This window comes from Penicillium vulpinum (genome assembly GCF_028829585.1).
Source record: "Penicillium vulpinum strain IBT 29486 chromosome Unknown utg000002l_segment0_segment0, whole genome shotgun sequence".
NCBI lineage: Eukaryota > Fungi > Ascomycota > Eurotiomycetes > Eurotiales > Aspergillaceae > Penicillium > Penicillium vulpinum.
In genome coordinates, this window is record NW_026643242.1 from 2,755,914 (window position 1) to 2,768,811 (window position 12,898).

General features: G+C 48.6%; 5 protein-coding genes across 5 annotated transcripts; 2 read left to right on the forward strand and 3 right to left on the reverse strand.

The window, feature by feature from the left end:
• Positions 1-62: 62 nt before the first annotated feature.
• Positions 63-989, reverse strand: N7479_004106 (pyrroline-5-carboxylate reductase; the record flags this gene model as incomplete). Its single annotated transcript, XM_057251803.1, has 2 exons — positions 63-901; positions 953-989. The coding sequence occupies 2 exons, from the start codon at positions 987-989 to the stop codon at positions 63-65; spliced, it is 876 nt and encodes a 291-aa protein (XP_057111128.1).
• A 968-nt stretch (positions 990-1,957) lies between these two features.
• On the forward strand, positions 1,958-3,412 carry N7479_004107 (putative proline utilization protein PrnX-like; the record flags this gene model as incomplete). The annotated part of the gene is made up of 1 exon (XM_057251804.1): positions 1,958-3,412. The coding sequence occupies one exon, from the start codon at positions 1,958-1,960 to the stop codon at positions 3,410-3,412; it is 1,455 nt and encodes a 484-aa protein (XP_057111129.1).
• A 602-nt stretch (positions 3,413-4,014) lies between these two features.
• On the forward strand, positions 4,015-5,649 carry N7479_004108 (GNAT family N-acetyltransferase; the record flags this gene model as incomplete). Its single annotated transcript, XM_057251805.1, has 2 exons — positions 4,015-5,459; positions 5,532-5,649. 2 exons carry the CDS (start codon positions 4,015-4,017, stop codon positions 5,647-5,649), a joined length of 1,563 nt encoding a protein of 520 aa, XP_057111130.1.
• Positions 5,650-7,393: 1,744 nt separating this feature from the next.
• N7479_004109 (BTB/POZ domain-containing protein) lies at positions 7,394-8,041 on the reverse strand (the record flags this gene model as incomplete). Its single annotated transcript, XM_057251806.1, has 1 exon — positions 7,394-8,041. The coding sequence occupies one exon, from the start codon at positions 8,039-8,041 to the stop codon at positions 7,394-7,396; it is 648 nt and encodes a 215-aa protein (XP_057111131.1).
• Positions 8,042-10,425: 2,384 nt separating this feature from the next.
• On the reverse strand, positions 10,426-11,728 carry N7479_004110 (cyclin family protein; the record flags this gene model as incomplete). Its single annotated transcript, XM_057251807.1, has 2 exons — positions 10,426-11,020; positions 11,079-11,728. 2 exons carry the CDS (start codon positions 11,726-11,728, stop codon positions 10,426-10,428), a joined length of 1,245 nt encoding a protein of 414 aa, XP_057111132.1.
• Positions 11,729-12,898: the final 1,170 nt, after the last annotated feature.

Sequence of the window (12,898 nt, forward strand, 5' to 3'; positions counted from 1 at the left end):
TCACACATAAATACACTGGCTGTATAGTTCTATTTTCAGATCTAAATCCCCATTCTGTCCATCTACATCTTCTCCTTCAAATGCGTATTCCCCCTAACAATAGCCTCTGCAAAATCCGACCTCGTCCCGGCCTTCTCAAGACTCAAAAGCGTCTGAATAGTACACCCCCTCGGTGAAGAAATACTCTCCCTAACAACGGCAGGATGCTGTCCAGACTCCAAAACAGCCGACAACCCCCTGATTCCCTGCAAAACCAACTCCATCGCATCAGCCCTCTTAAATCCCTCCGCAACACACCCATCCAACAACCCCTCAATCGGCAATGTCAACGTCGCCATCGTCGCACCAACAAGCACAGTCGCTAGCCCAATCTGCTCAGGACCTAGGTACTTAACCGCACCGACATGCTTGAAAATCCACTCCGTGGTCTCAACCATGGCTTGCGGGATCGTCGGCGCAGGAGTCTCAATGATCGTCATCGACTGCCCGAACTGCGCGCCCATGTTCGGGATGGCTTTCATGAGGTGCGGGGAATCCGCGAGGTTGTCTGGGTTGATGAGACGGGTTAGGGCTGGGCATGTTGGGCCTGCGAGCATGCTGATGACTAGTTTTCCGGCGAGGGCGTCGCGGACGCCTTCTTCGCCTAGAACGGCTTCGGCCATGAAGGGCTTGCAGCCGAGGATTATTATCTCGGATTCTTGCATTGTTTGCACAGTTTTGTCGGAGACGACTTTGATTAGTTCTTGGTGCTCTGGTGCGATTGTCTTCTGGAGGCGGGATGCTGAGTTGGCTGTTTTTGTGCAGGCGATGAAGCGGGTTATTGGCTTAGGCGTGGTTGAGGTGTCTTTGCTTGAGAATGCGCTGTTTAGGAGGCCGTTTAGGACGGCGCCTCCCATGTTACCTTGAGGGCATTGTTAGTGGCGGTTTACTATTGATGGTTATGTTTGCTTACCGCATCCAATGAATCCGAGGGTCTGTCCTGAAGCCATGATGATATTCTAGATACTGAGAGAGAGGGTTAATTGTGTGTTCTGAGTTGAGGGGTTGGCTATCTCTTGACTCATGCATCTCGGGTGAGGTGCCCGACATTGGCGTTCGGCAGCCGATGCCGAGATTTGTTTTATATATTTTATTAGAATCATAAAGGCGTTTCAAGATATATATTTTTCTTATTTAAGAAGACATGTCAATTGCTCACGAATTGCGCATGCTGCCCGGGGCTAGTTGGGTAGTCGTGTCAGTAATTTCGCTTTTGACTGTATGCCATCTCTTCGTACAACAGTGGCAAAATCCAATGATATAGGAGAATTGAAATGTAAATGAAACTAAAAATATCTTGAGAACATCCCTGGAGGAGGCCAAGCCAAACGAATACGAAGAACTTAAAGGCTATCTGATTCTGGCCTTAGGCATACATCCGCCTTACCAGTGGCGTATACAAATTTCCGCATTGGGCTTGGCTGCGCATCCCCGAATGCAGCAGGGATTGCCGCTATCATCTTTGATATTTTTGATTATAATGTACTTTGTACGAAGTAGAAGTTCTCCTCTTTTAACTGAGACTTTCCATAATTGTCATCTGAAACTGTGTCTTCAATTGTTGAGTCACAATTCCTGATCGTTTAATCAACTTTTTGCTGATCTCCCCCCGCTCCTCCCCCACCTCATAAGCAGTTGTCGTCATCATCGGAGAAGGCAACCTCGCTCTCTCCGACCTCCGAGAGTTATTTCGGTCGGGACTTCCAAGGCCCCTGTTTTAACTCCATTAGTACTTGGCGCCGGATACCGTGTGTGTACAATAATAGGCTGTAGGGTGTTTCACATCTTGGCAGAGGCGTGGGTTGGGACTGCCTTGTCTTGGCTAACTGGAACTCCTTCGCAGATTTTCCTTTCTTTCCCCTCCATCCCACTACTCGTTTACACCCTCCTTTTTGTCTTCCGGGCACGAACCGCCTTAATGCCGCTCACCATCCTCTCCCGATCGCAGCTCCGCGAGCTGCTACACGCGCTTTCTCGCGACGAGATCCAGAATCTGCAGCGCAACCTCGCTGAAGCTCTACGAGAATACTCCAGTGGATCCCAGGAGAAGGGTTGTTCAGCAGCCTACCAACCCCAGCGAACCGCCATTACTCGTCAGAATGGCTGCACCACCCTCTTCATGCCCGCCAGCACAGGCCAGACAATCGGCATCAAGATGATTTCCCTGCAGGACGGGGCTGCTGCCGGCTGTGCTATTGAACAGGATACTGTGGATGCCCAGGGGAAGGAATATATTTCCTCGCGCCGACGAGGCTCTTTCCGGAACTCCGTGGCTTCCTTATCCTCCGATTTGAGTGACCTGTCGGTGGGCTCCCAAGAAGATAAGGAGGATAAGGAGGATAAGGAGGACAGCCTTGTCACTACCGCCAATGATAGCAGTGCGGCAGGATCAAGCACGGAGAGTTCCACCCTCCTCACTGGCTGTGTTAATCAGCAAAATGTGACCTCGAACATTTCTAAAACTCTTGGCGCTTGGCCAGCCGCAGGAACTCGTGACACATCGCCCCGCGGTAGTGTGACGCTTCTAGATGACGAAAGTCTGCCATTCGCCTTGATCAATGCCCATGAGCTGACGGCATTCCGCACGGCCTTGGCATCGTTGATGATGTTCAACAGACGCAAGAAGGTGCGCACTATCGTTGTATTCGGAGCGGGCACCCAGGCCTACTGGCACATCCGCTTGGCGTTGGTTCTCCGTGGTGAGGATATCCGCCGCGTATACATTGTGAACCGATCCTTCGAACGCGCAGCCAAACTCCTGCAGGAGATCTATCGGTCCGAAAACAACAAATGGCGCAGAGATGTCAAGTTCTCCGCCATCAGCACCGATTTCGGCGAGTATAGTCGTGTTTTGAAGGAGCACGTGCGCAAGGCTGACGCGATCTTCTGTTGTACTCCCTCGTCGGAGCCCCTTTTCCCTGCGGAGTACCTCACTTCGCCCGAAGGCCGTCAAAAGGGCCGGTTAATTTGTGCAATTGGATCATACAAGGCACATATGACCGAGATCCACCCGGAGATCCTCCGAGATGAGGTCAACATGCAAGCTACGCATAGCGGCTGGTACAAGCATGTTCACCGTAGTGGTGTGATCTTAGTGGATAGCCTAGACGCGGCCATGAAAGAGGCGGGTGAGATTATTCAAGCCGGAATTAAGCCGAAACAAGTTGTGGAGTTAGGCGAGCTACTAATGATTCGTGATTCTACCCGTGAAACGGCGACTGTGGATGAGGAAAAGGGCCTGCGTGAATGGGCCCAGCGGGGAAATGTCATTTACAAATCCGTTGGGCTTGGGCTGATGGATCTCGTGACTGGCGGAGATTTGGTGCGCTTGGCACGGGAGCGGAAGTTGGGCACGACAGTGGAGGACTTTTGAGGTTTGAGCCCTGGAGGTTTTTTTTTCCTTTGCATTAATACTGTGACTTTTGATATTCTTGAGACTTTTGCTGCCCAGATGACTTTTATTCGATACCTTTTTGCTTATTTTACATTGTTTCCTATTGGTTGGTCTTCTTTGGACTTCTATGGGTTGTTCCAAGGAAATGCTTGAAGATCAACAGATCGCCCCGGAGAGCCACAATATCTTAAATTAAGAGACATTTGAACAAGATGGAAATACAGCTATAGAGTTGATTGTAGTATGAAATAACATTTAAATAAGTAATCTATATAGTATATATAGTATAGTATATATAGTATATAGTATGTAGTATATAACTGCAATCAAAGTTGAATCATCGGAAAAAAGCTTATACATAGTGGGCTGATGGTCTGCGTCACCTGTCATGTAACTTTTTGGACTTCCCTTTTTTTTTTCTTTGTGGGCTCCAACTTCGCATTACCAATCCAGCTATTAATATTGGATCTTGAGCTGCGCACGAGTCTTCACCCCGCGCAGTGAGGGGCCAAAGCAGGGATAAAAAAAACTATTTCCTATAAGTCTCGAGATTCCCCAGAAAACCGCAAGATATCTTCACCATGCGAAACACTACCTGCTGCTTGCCCAATGGGCTCACTTTTGACGTATCACCCGTTTTTGGTGGTGTCACATTCAAATCCACCGACTTCAACATACATCACAAGTCCACATTCCCACCAGGTTGGACAATCATAATCAATACCGCGAAACCTCCCAAGACAGAGCAGGAAGGGGGTCAAGATTCAGAGAAGCCCCGCGCAGATGACGACAATTTCACCCGTTTCACTACCCCCACCTTGACCCGCGACTCCCTCTACATCTCGTATATAGTCAACCCACCATCCAGCGACTTCAAGGCCGTGACCTCCCCCACACGCCATATCGCCATGATGCTCTGGGCAACTCTATGGTGGTACTTCCACGAGCCAGAACCAGACCTGCACGTGGAGACCGCCGCATCAAGCAGGACCCCACGCGACGGACAGCCCAAAGGCGACTGGCGGATCAACGTCAAGCGCGAGGGAATCTTCAAAGGCCGGAACCTGCTCCAAAAGCTGGAACGAATGGGTCTAATCGCGACCGAAGACTCCTCCGTCGGCCTGCAACCCGTCGAATCCCGCGACTGCAGCAGCTGGACATCGATGTTCGTAAGCCGACGCAGCTTCTGGCAGCTCGACCCACGTCTCTTCCTCTTCACATTGACCCCGCGCGGAACTGCATCAACACCGCCCTACCGGTCGGGCACTGGGTCGCCCACGCCCGAAGGCCTATCCAGCGCATCGACGACATCGCTAGCACCCATGGAGGCAACCTTCCACACGTCGAATATGGGCCAGTTCACCTCGGTAGGACCGTTTACGTCCGGCAGCCATTTACCAACATACTACCCGCCACCGCCAATGCAGTTCACCTCGACGAACGGGGTGCGGCACCCCGTGCGTCCGAAACCGCCGCACCAGGGCGAAGTCTTCTACGTGCGCTACATCCCGAGTCTGAGCCAGTATCTCTCTTTCCGCGTTGCGTTTGTGCCGATGACGTCGCAGAGCTCTGGGTCTGGTAGTCGGCCCGGGACGCCTGTTAGTAATTCTGTGACTAGCATCGCGCAGCATCTCACGGAGGATATCTCCTCTGATCTGGACACGCTGCATCGGTGGATGAATGTGCCGCGGGTGGAGGCGATGTGGGCCGAAGGTGGACCAAGGCCTGTGCAGGAGAAGTTCCTGCTGGCTAGTCTGACTAGTCGACACAGTTTCCCTGCCATCGGGTGTTGGGACGGGAAGCCATTTGGGTATTTTGAGATCTACTGGGTTAAGGAAGATCCACTGGGACGACTTGTGGACCATGTGGGAAATTATGATCGGGGTATTCATTTGCTTGTTGGGGAGCAGGAGTTCCGGGGCGCGCATCGGGTTGCGGTGTGGTTGAGTGCGTTGGTGCATCATTGCTTCTTGGCGGATCTGCGGACTGAATCTGTGGTTTTGGAGCCGCGGGTTGATAATCTCAAGTGAGTTGCACAACTGGCATTATTGCCGAAGGAAAGGAAGGCAAGGAAAATTAAGGTGCTAACTTCTGACAGACTCATTAATTACCTCCAAGAAGCAGGCTTCTACAAAGAAGGCGAGGTCAGCTTCCCGCATAAGCACTCTGCCATCATGAGGATCAAGCGCGAGTACTGGGAGAGCCCGGCTCTATAGAGCTGTCAGAGCGGCGATTTGCATTAAGATGATCACGAGTAACGAAACAGCTAGCATTGCCTGGATTTTGGACCTTTCTTGTTATTTGACTTGATTTCAACATTGTCTTATTTACCATGGGCTGGCTTATCTCAATAGAGTGCGGTTATTGCTTCTTGGACTGGGTGGCGTTTGATTTCAATCTTTTATTTTATACCTCCACTCCTTTCCCGGGCTGATATGGTTGCTTGTAGATGCATAGTAGTCCTGCTCCAAATAGCACCTAACTACCCCGTACAAAATTCGATAACTGTCTGCGATTCCTCCAATTTCAAAGGCTTCGATTCTCCAGATTCACTCACTCTCGCTCAGCGCTCTCCTATTCACATTCTTTTGTTTCCCGCTAATGAGGCTGAAAGTAGCTTTGTAAGACAGGCTCAGAGCATTGAGGGTTAGCCTAGAGGTCAGTTCCGAATTTAGGACATTCCTTGGCTACCCTGGCATATGCGTAATTTTCAACCAATCCGAGGCTTTCAACAAGATCCCTAGATACATAGCAGTCCGGCCCCAGATAACACCCAGCAACCTTTCAGTACAAGAAATCCCAATGCTTTAGCGCCCACCTGCAACGAATGCTTCCTGTTTGGGAGTGTTCAAATTCCCTGTATGCACTCATGCTTTCTCAGCCCTCTCAGTGGTCTAATTCAATCTTTGTCCAGACTCCTTAATTTCCCGCTGATAGGGTCTGTGAACGTAGCACTGCGATTGGGGCACAGTATGCTCAAGGTTAGCCTTACTTCACGGAGGAGGTCAACTCCAAATTGAGGATATTCTTGAGCTAGTGCGGCAAATTTGTGGGTTTCACTTTGAAGATATCCCCCAACAGAGGCAGCAGCCAAAAGCCGGCGTACCCGGATGGCCACCAGGCAAGAGAATTCCAGAGATAATGTCTTCACGTCCTATCCAAAGGGTGTTGTTGTTAGTTACATCCACTCGGTCATTGTCGTCGGGATCTGGATTGGCAAGAATTATTTTCTTGATATATCGGGCAGTCTGAGATTCCAATCCGGTAATCTCGTACTTGTCTGCAAGCCTTGCAAGCTCTATTATGGCCGAAATATGCTTCCCGGGCTCTTGAATATTAAACTTGATATAACGGAGATACAGCCATTGAAAGAGTGCTTCCAGACTCTGCATAGAGATAACTCCTTCCATTTCTTCCAAGTCCACTATCTGTTCTCGGCTCTCTCGAAAATGACCTGATAACATGGCCGAGAAAACAGGTGACTCTGCGCAGAGAAATCCTTTGGAAATGGTATAGTGTTAGACAGTGTACGCCATGGTCGAGTAACACCTTACTAACGCTGCTGCGAATTCCTCAGCGCTTGCTTGAGATATCATACTCATTTTAACTTTGATGAATCCCCTGTTTGAAAAGACTGGCAGTGAGGTGTTAAGGAGAGGATTGACGAGTTATAATGGTCTTTAATGTTGCTTTCTACAATGACCTTCAATGTCATTTGTTCGTCTACTGTGCTATGACTACAAACGACAACCCAGCGTAATTCAGTGTACTGTTAGCCAAAAGAGGTGTTTGCTGCAAAATATAGACATCCGAATTAATTCTTCAATCATTTACCTAAGCTAACTGAATGCGGTTGTGTGCCAATTCCGATATCCCAACCCTATACTATTGCCCACACCGTAGCTTCTCAAGTCCCCGAGAAATACTGAGCTCCCGCATTGCCTTCACACTGGATGCCGCTCAATCCTTGCCCAGATAAATCGGTTTGTTGTCGATAGGATCTCTGAAACTGATTTGACCAACGGGCCCGTTTGGCGCACTCAGAACTAGCCGCACCTCTCGGAGAAGATCAGCTCCAAAGTTGGGCTGCTCCGCAGCCTCCTGGGCAAACTTGTGGGTTTTGCCTTCAAGATACCCTTGGACACAAGCTGCAGCTAAGGTACGGCGCACCGGGTGGTCGCGAGGCAGCAAAGTCCCCGAAACAAGGTGCTGAGTTGTGAGCCAGTAGTTCTTCTCCCAGGGAGCGGTGCAAATGACTCTCTTGATATCTTCGGCCAGATAAGATTCTATCTCAATGATAATACCGTACTTATCCGCAAGCCTTGCGAGCTCTATAGCAGCCGAGATATGGTTACTATTGTCGTCGATATCGAAATTGATAACCCGAAGGTATAGCCACTGGATCAGTGCTTCGACACCCTGTGTCGAGATGATGCCTGCCTCTTCTTGTAGGGTTACTGTTTGTTCTTGGGACTCTCGAAATTCGGACTTGAACATCGCCGAAAAGACTGGTGACTCTGTGCAGAGCAGGTCTCTCGAGATCGTGTATTCCTGACCGCTAGGTTCGAGTCGTATCTCGATGAGAGGGCCGTGGTAGAGTGGAACCATGCTGGGCAGATATAAATGTTAAGACATGCCTTTTATGGAATTTCAGCTTACTTACGCCTTGGCGAAGTGCCTAGCACCTGATTTAGATGTCCTGGGAATACTCATTTGAGCTTTGGCAGGGTGTTCGTAAGTTGCGAAGGGGAAGATTGGCTGATGGTATGGAGATAACATCATACAAGATTGTTTGTTTGTCTCCAGCCGCAGTGCGAAGAGGTATGTCAGCCATCGTCAAGCCTGGTAGTTTGGAGGTTGATGCCCGAGTTATGCCTGATTTTAGACGGGTAGAAATCATGATACCTGAAGTACTGACAGAGACCTTAATAAGCAAGGTATCTTGAACCCTTGGAGGTTCACCTTGAAAATCGGGTAGGCGAACTGAAGCTTTTCATCCAGTGCAATTTAACAGGAAACTGCTGCGTCAAATGTGTTAGGGCGATTTTGTGGTTCACTTCAATTTAGTGGGCATACATGTATGCTTTTGTACCCCCATAACCCCGCCTAGCTCAGTATGCAGCCACGTTTAAATAGTACGTGAAGTCGCTTTTGACATTGATTCTAGAGGATTTTTTCATTGCTGTCAACCTGGCCAATGATCTGACCTGGCACAGGAACTGGGACCTATTGAAGTTTTCGAGAAGGTTGAAACATTGTTGAACAGGCTGAAGCATTGCTGGTTTTCAACAGACAGTTGGTCGCGAAGTGATTACCTAGAGCATCGTATGTTTCAAATCATGTAATTCGTCTGGAGGTTGAATTTCTTCGAATGATTGATTTCGTTCTGGTTGCTGGGGCTGTTGTTGTTCTAGTTGTTACTCTGAGTAGAGCCTTGAGTATGCAGTATTATTGTTGATAGAATCGTACCGTTCGGTGTAAATCGACTCCAAGAGTCAAAAATAATCTTCAGTCTTCTGGGCAAATTTTTGGCTGTTGTATTCCAAATGCCCTGCGACACAAGCTGCAGCCAATTTACGGCGCACTATGCACAAGATTCTCACGAGGCTGGAAGATACCCGAAAATATTGTGCTCATATGTGAGCCAGGTTTTGTCTCGGGGAACATCGAAAATGGTTTTATCCTGGATATCTGAAACATACATAAGACATATCTAGAAGATATCTCGAATGTAATGTTCCTAGAATTGTAGGTCTTTCAGCAAAGCAATTGAAGATACTATAAATACGGGAAAGAAGAGAAGGAAAAAGTCAGGGAAGGTCTATGGAAGTACAAAAAGCAGAACCCCATTAGTCATGGTGAGGTTACACAATGTGGTCAGCTCGTGACTCACCCGACAGTTCTTCAGCACAGCCTACCTACATGGTAGCTGTGATTTGACAACCTAAAGTCACTCTACCTAGAAGACGTCCCTGAGCTATGAGGGTTTGGGATTTCAATATCTAAACTGAGCTTTCCATTTATGCTCACTTTGGATCGTTTCTCCGTAGGCAGATTCCTGGGAATTTTCAGAATACTTTTGTTTCCCTTACTGCAGTATTCCCTTGGTAGTTTCCCAAGATTGAGCATGGGGTGGAGGTTTTGGAGGATGTTCAGTGGCTGAGGATATGGAAGGATAGACCCTAGAAGGCTGGGAGGATGATAGGGGATGCTGATAGGGGATTATTTTAGGAAGAAGGAGACTAAAGCTATGACTGAGGCTTGGAATAAGGTTATTGGTAGGTACGTGCAAGGGAGATGAGGGGATGGGAAGGGGTATGCAATATAGGACCCTGGACGGATGCGCAAGGAGTACAGACACTATATTCTTACTATGACTACATTTCCAGGGCTCTAGAATCACAGTATTTTACAAGGAGATCCAAAATAGTGTCAAGTTTCATTGTCCAAGTAGGAGGTAAGTACATCAAAAGTCCAACGTTGATCGAGCGCGAGCGTAAATAAAAAGTCTAAGCGTAGTAATTCTTGAATAGCGTCCATGGAGTAAATAACGAGTGAAACGTAGACCATAAGCATAAAGATACCAGAGAAAAGACATACAAACGCCGGAGTCTCACGCGAGGCAGATGCAGTAGCGAGTGTAATAAATAAACGACGAAAGGAAAATCAGAGAGGATCACAGCTCTCACAGAGTCAGGCTCATACACAGGTGTTAGACATATGTTAACATCAAGGGCATTGAGAGCGAGGAGGGTATTGGCAGATGTGCGTATCAACGTGTGAACAGCTTTTTTTTTTTGTAAAAGCAGGAATATGGAAATTGAAATGGGGAAAGGAAATAAAAGTTCATAGGAGTTGTGGTGCGTGAGATAGGAGATATATCAGGAAAAATAGGAAATAGGTGAGATGCGTGAGTAGCATCGGTGATTAAGTAAAGATCAGATTGCTAAAAGAAAAACAAATAGGAAAAATGAATCGAGAACCGGCTCGATTTAGTGAGATCGACGACCACCCATGTAAGAGCTCGTCGCCGATGCCAGGAAGCGAGCGACGAAGCCGCCACTGTGCGCGTTGCTGCTGGTCTTGAGCTTCTTGGATGGCTGGCGGATAGGCTCGAAGGACTTCTTTGATTCGAGGTGGGGGACGTGAACGTAGCTGTAGTTCGGAGAGGCTGCGGACGGGCTGCTGTTTGGGTCCGTGAGCATGAGATCATCGATGCCCTGGGATGAGACCGTGCTGATGGAAGCTGGTGTGCCTCTTGAGCTGGGCGCGGCGCTGGATGAGCGCGAGCAGAGAGAGTTGAATGTCTCTGCGTGTGAGAGCGCTGGTACATCGCGGACGGATGGTGGAGAGATAGAGCGGTTGGCTCGGTTGGGAGATGCACGCTGGCGCTGGTAGGGGTTGTAGCGATCATGTTCAGAGACACTCTGTGCGGTATAGTGGGTGTTGTGCATGCTTGGGCATGAGACATGACTTGGCAGACGGCGGATAGAATTGTCGTTTGAGCGACGGGCCTCGCCGCGGGCTTCAAGCTTTTGGCGGCGGAGGCGACTGGCCAGCAGATCTGCTGATGCGTGGAGACGGCGCCTGGAGGTGGGTTAGTTGTGATCATAACAAAAGATTATAGAATGGGACTCCTGCATACCATTCACGGTGTTGTTGTTGTTTGTGGCGGTGCTCTTCTTCGGCGAGACGCTCTTGCTCTTGTGCGATCAGGCGCTGGCGGTGGGGAACGAGAAATGGCTCGAGATAGGTAAAGAGGTCTTGCTCAGTGATGCGCAGGTCCCAGTCGAGAAGGAAGAGGAGCTGGCGTTCCATGAGGTTGACCTCGGGGAGAGAGAACCCGAACCCTTCGAATCCCTTCACTGCGGTGTAGCGAGCCCAATGTTTGTTTTTGGGGCTGGAGTCATTCAAGTTCTTGGCGGCAAGGATGAGAGAGGCGAGGAAAATGCGGTGAACAGTGCAGCGCATGCCCTTTGCGACAGGTGGCAGACGCGAGCGCAGACGACCGAGGTACACGAGACAGCTCATGAGAGTGGGTACCTGCACCTGCGACCGAGCGACAAGTGAGGCGATGAAGTCCTCGATTGAGGGAAGGGCAGGTAGGTTAGAGGGCTCCATCGGAGGAGTAGATGGAGGTGTAGGTTGGCCATTCTGGTTGACTGTGTTGGTCACATGAGCCTCACAGCGGATGACTTGTGCTGCCTGTTGTGCCAGGTGAGCCACCATTTCCCGAGTGACTCTGGTGGTGACAAACTCATCGAGAGCTGCTCTGTTGAGTGACAATGAATCCATATTGTGATTGAAGGATATGATAGTGATGGTTGTCGGAGGAGAGGAAGGGTCGAGGATGGGAATTAAATATGTTGACAAATAGGCAGCGATCAAAGATGCTTTCTAGGCACAAATGAATTGTCTCGGGACAATCGAACTCAAGGTTGAGATAAAAGCGAAGACAAAGGTCTTTGTGTGTTTGGGGGGAGGGTATCAGATGCGAGTCGATACAAAGTGATGTAAAGACGTAAATCAGATCAAAGTTCACAATGTCCAGAGAAAAGCAAATTCCTGACCAGCAGGATAACTTTCAGATGAAGTAGTTTCTTTTCAAAAAAAAGAATGTTGCAAGTAAGGATGGGATAGTTCGGGTTGTCGTGTCAACGACTATCGATAGCCCTAACTGAGGTTTTCACAGAAACTGAGACCTGGCTTGACGGATATTTATTCGAGACACAACCCACAGTTAACTGTAAGTAAACAATATATCGGAAATAATGTTTCTGAGGGTGAAATTATTATAGAAAGCCGAATGATCAAATAGAATAGGGTATTATAAAGAAATGATGACGGCGTTGAGCATGTGGATGAATCTCGTGAAGAATCTGGGCGGAATACCTCTCTAGTTATAGTATCTGGTATGCGCCAGAGGGGAGTCGGAGGGGGGGATTACGGCTTCCCCTGCAAGGACCAGTCATCCAGTTAGAAGTGACAGAAAATAGGCCAAGCGCAGGGGTAGAAGAGAGCGAACCTGCATAGTTGGATCTAAGATACTCCAACCTTTTTTCGCGCGCGGAGGTCTGAGACGAGAGAAAGTGAGCTGATTTGTTCAAAGCTCAAAACGGGGTACGTTAATGATGTACACTTGATAGACTATTATTGTACCTGTGCGTTATTATCCCTAGATCCATCCAATAGAGGGTTTTGAACATCATTTTTCTTGCATTTACTGTTGGTATTTTGACCTTCGGGCTTTATCCAACTTGGTTTATTGATGTAGTGTGATAGGATTTCTACATTATACATACAAATCAAGGGCGTAATATCGCAAGTACAACTTCATAAACCCCGATCTATGATCACCGGTTCAATTATTTACTATGAAACTCACGTCTCATCTACGCGCTCATTCCATTCTTTGGACCTTGGACACGTACCAGAATAGTAACTCTCCTATCTAGCCATCTCATG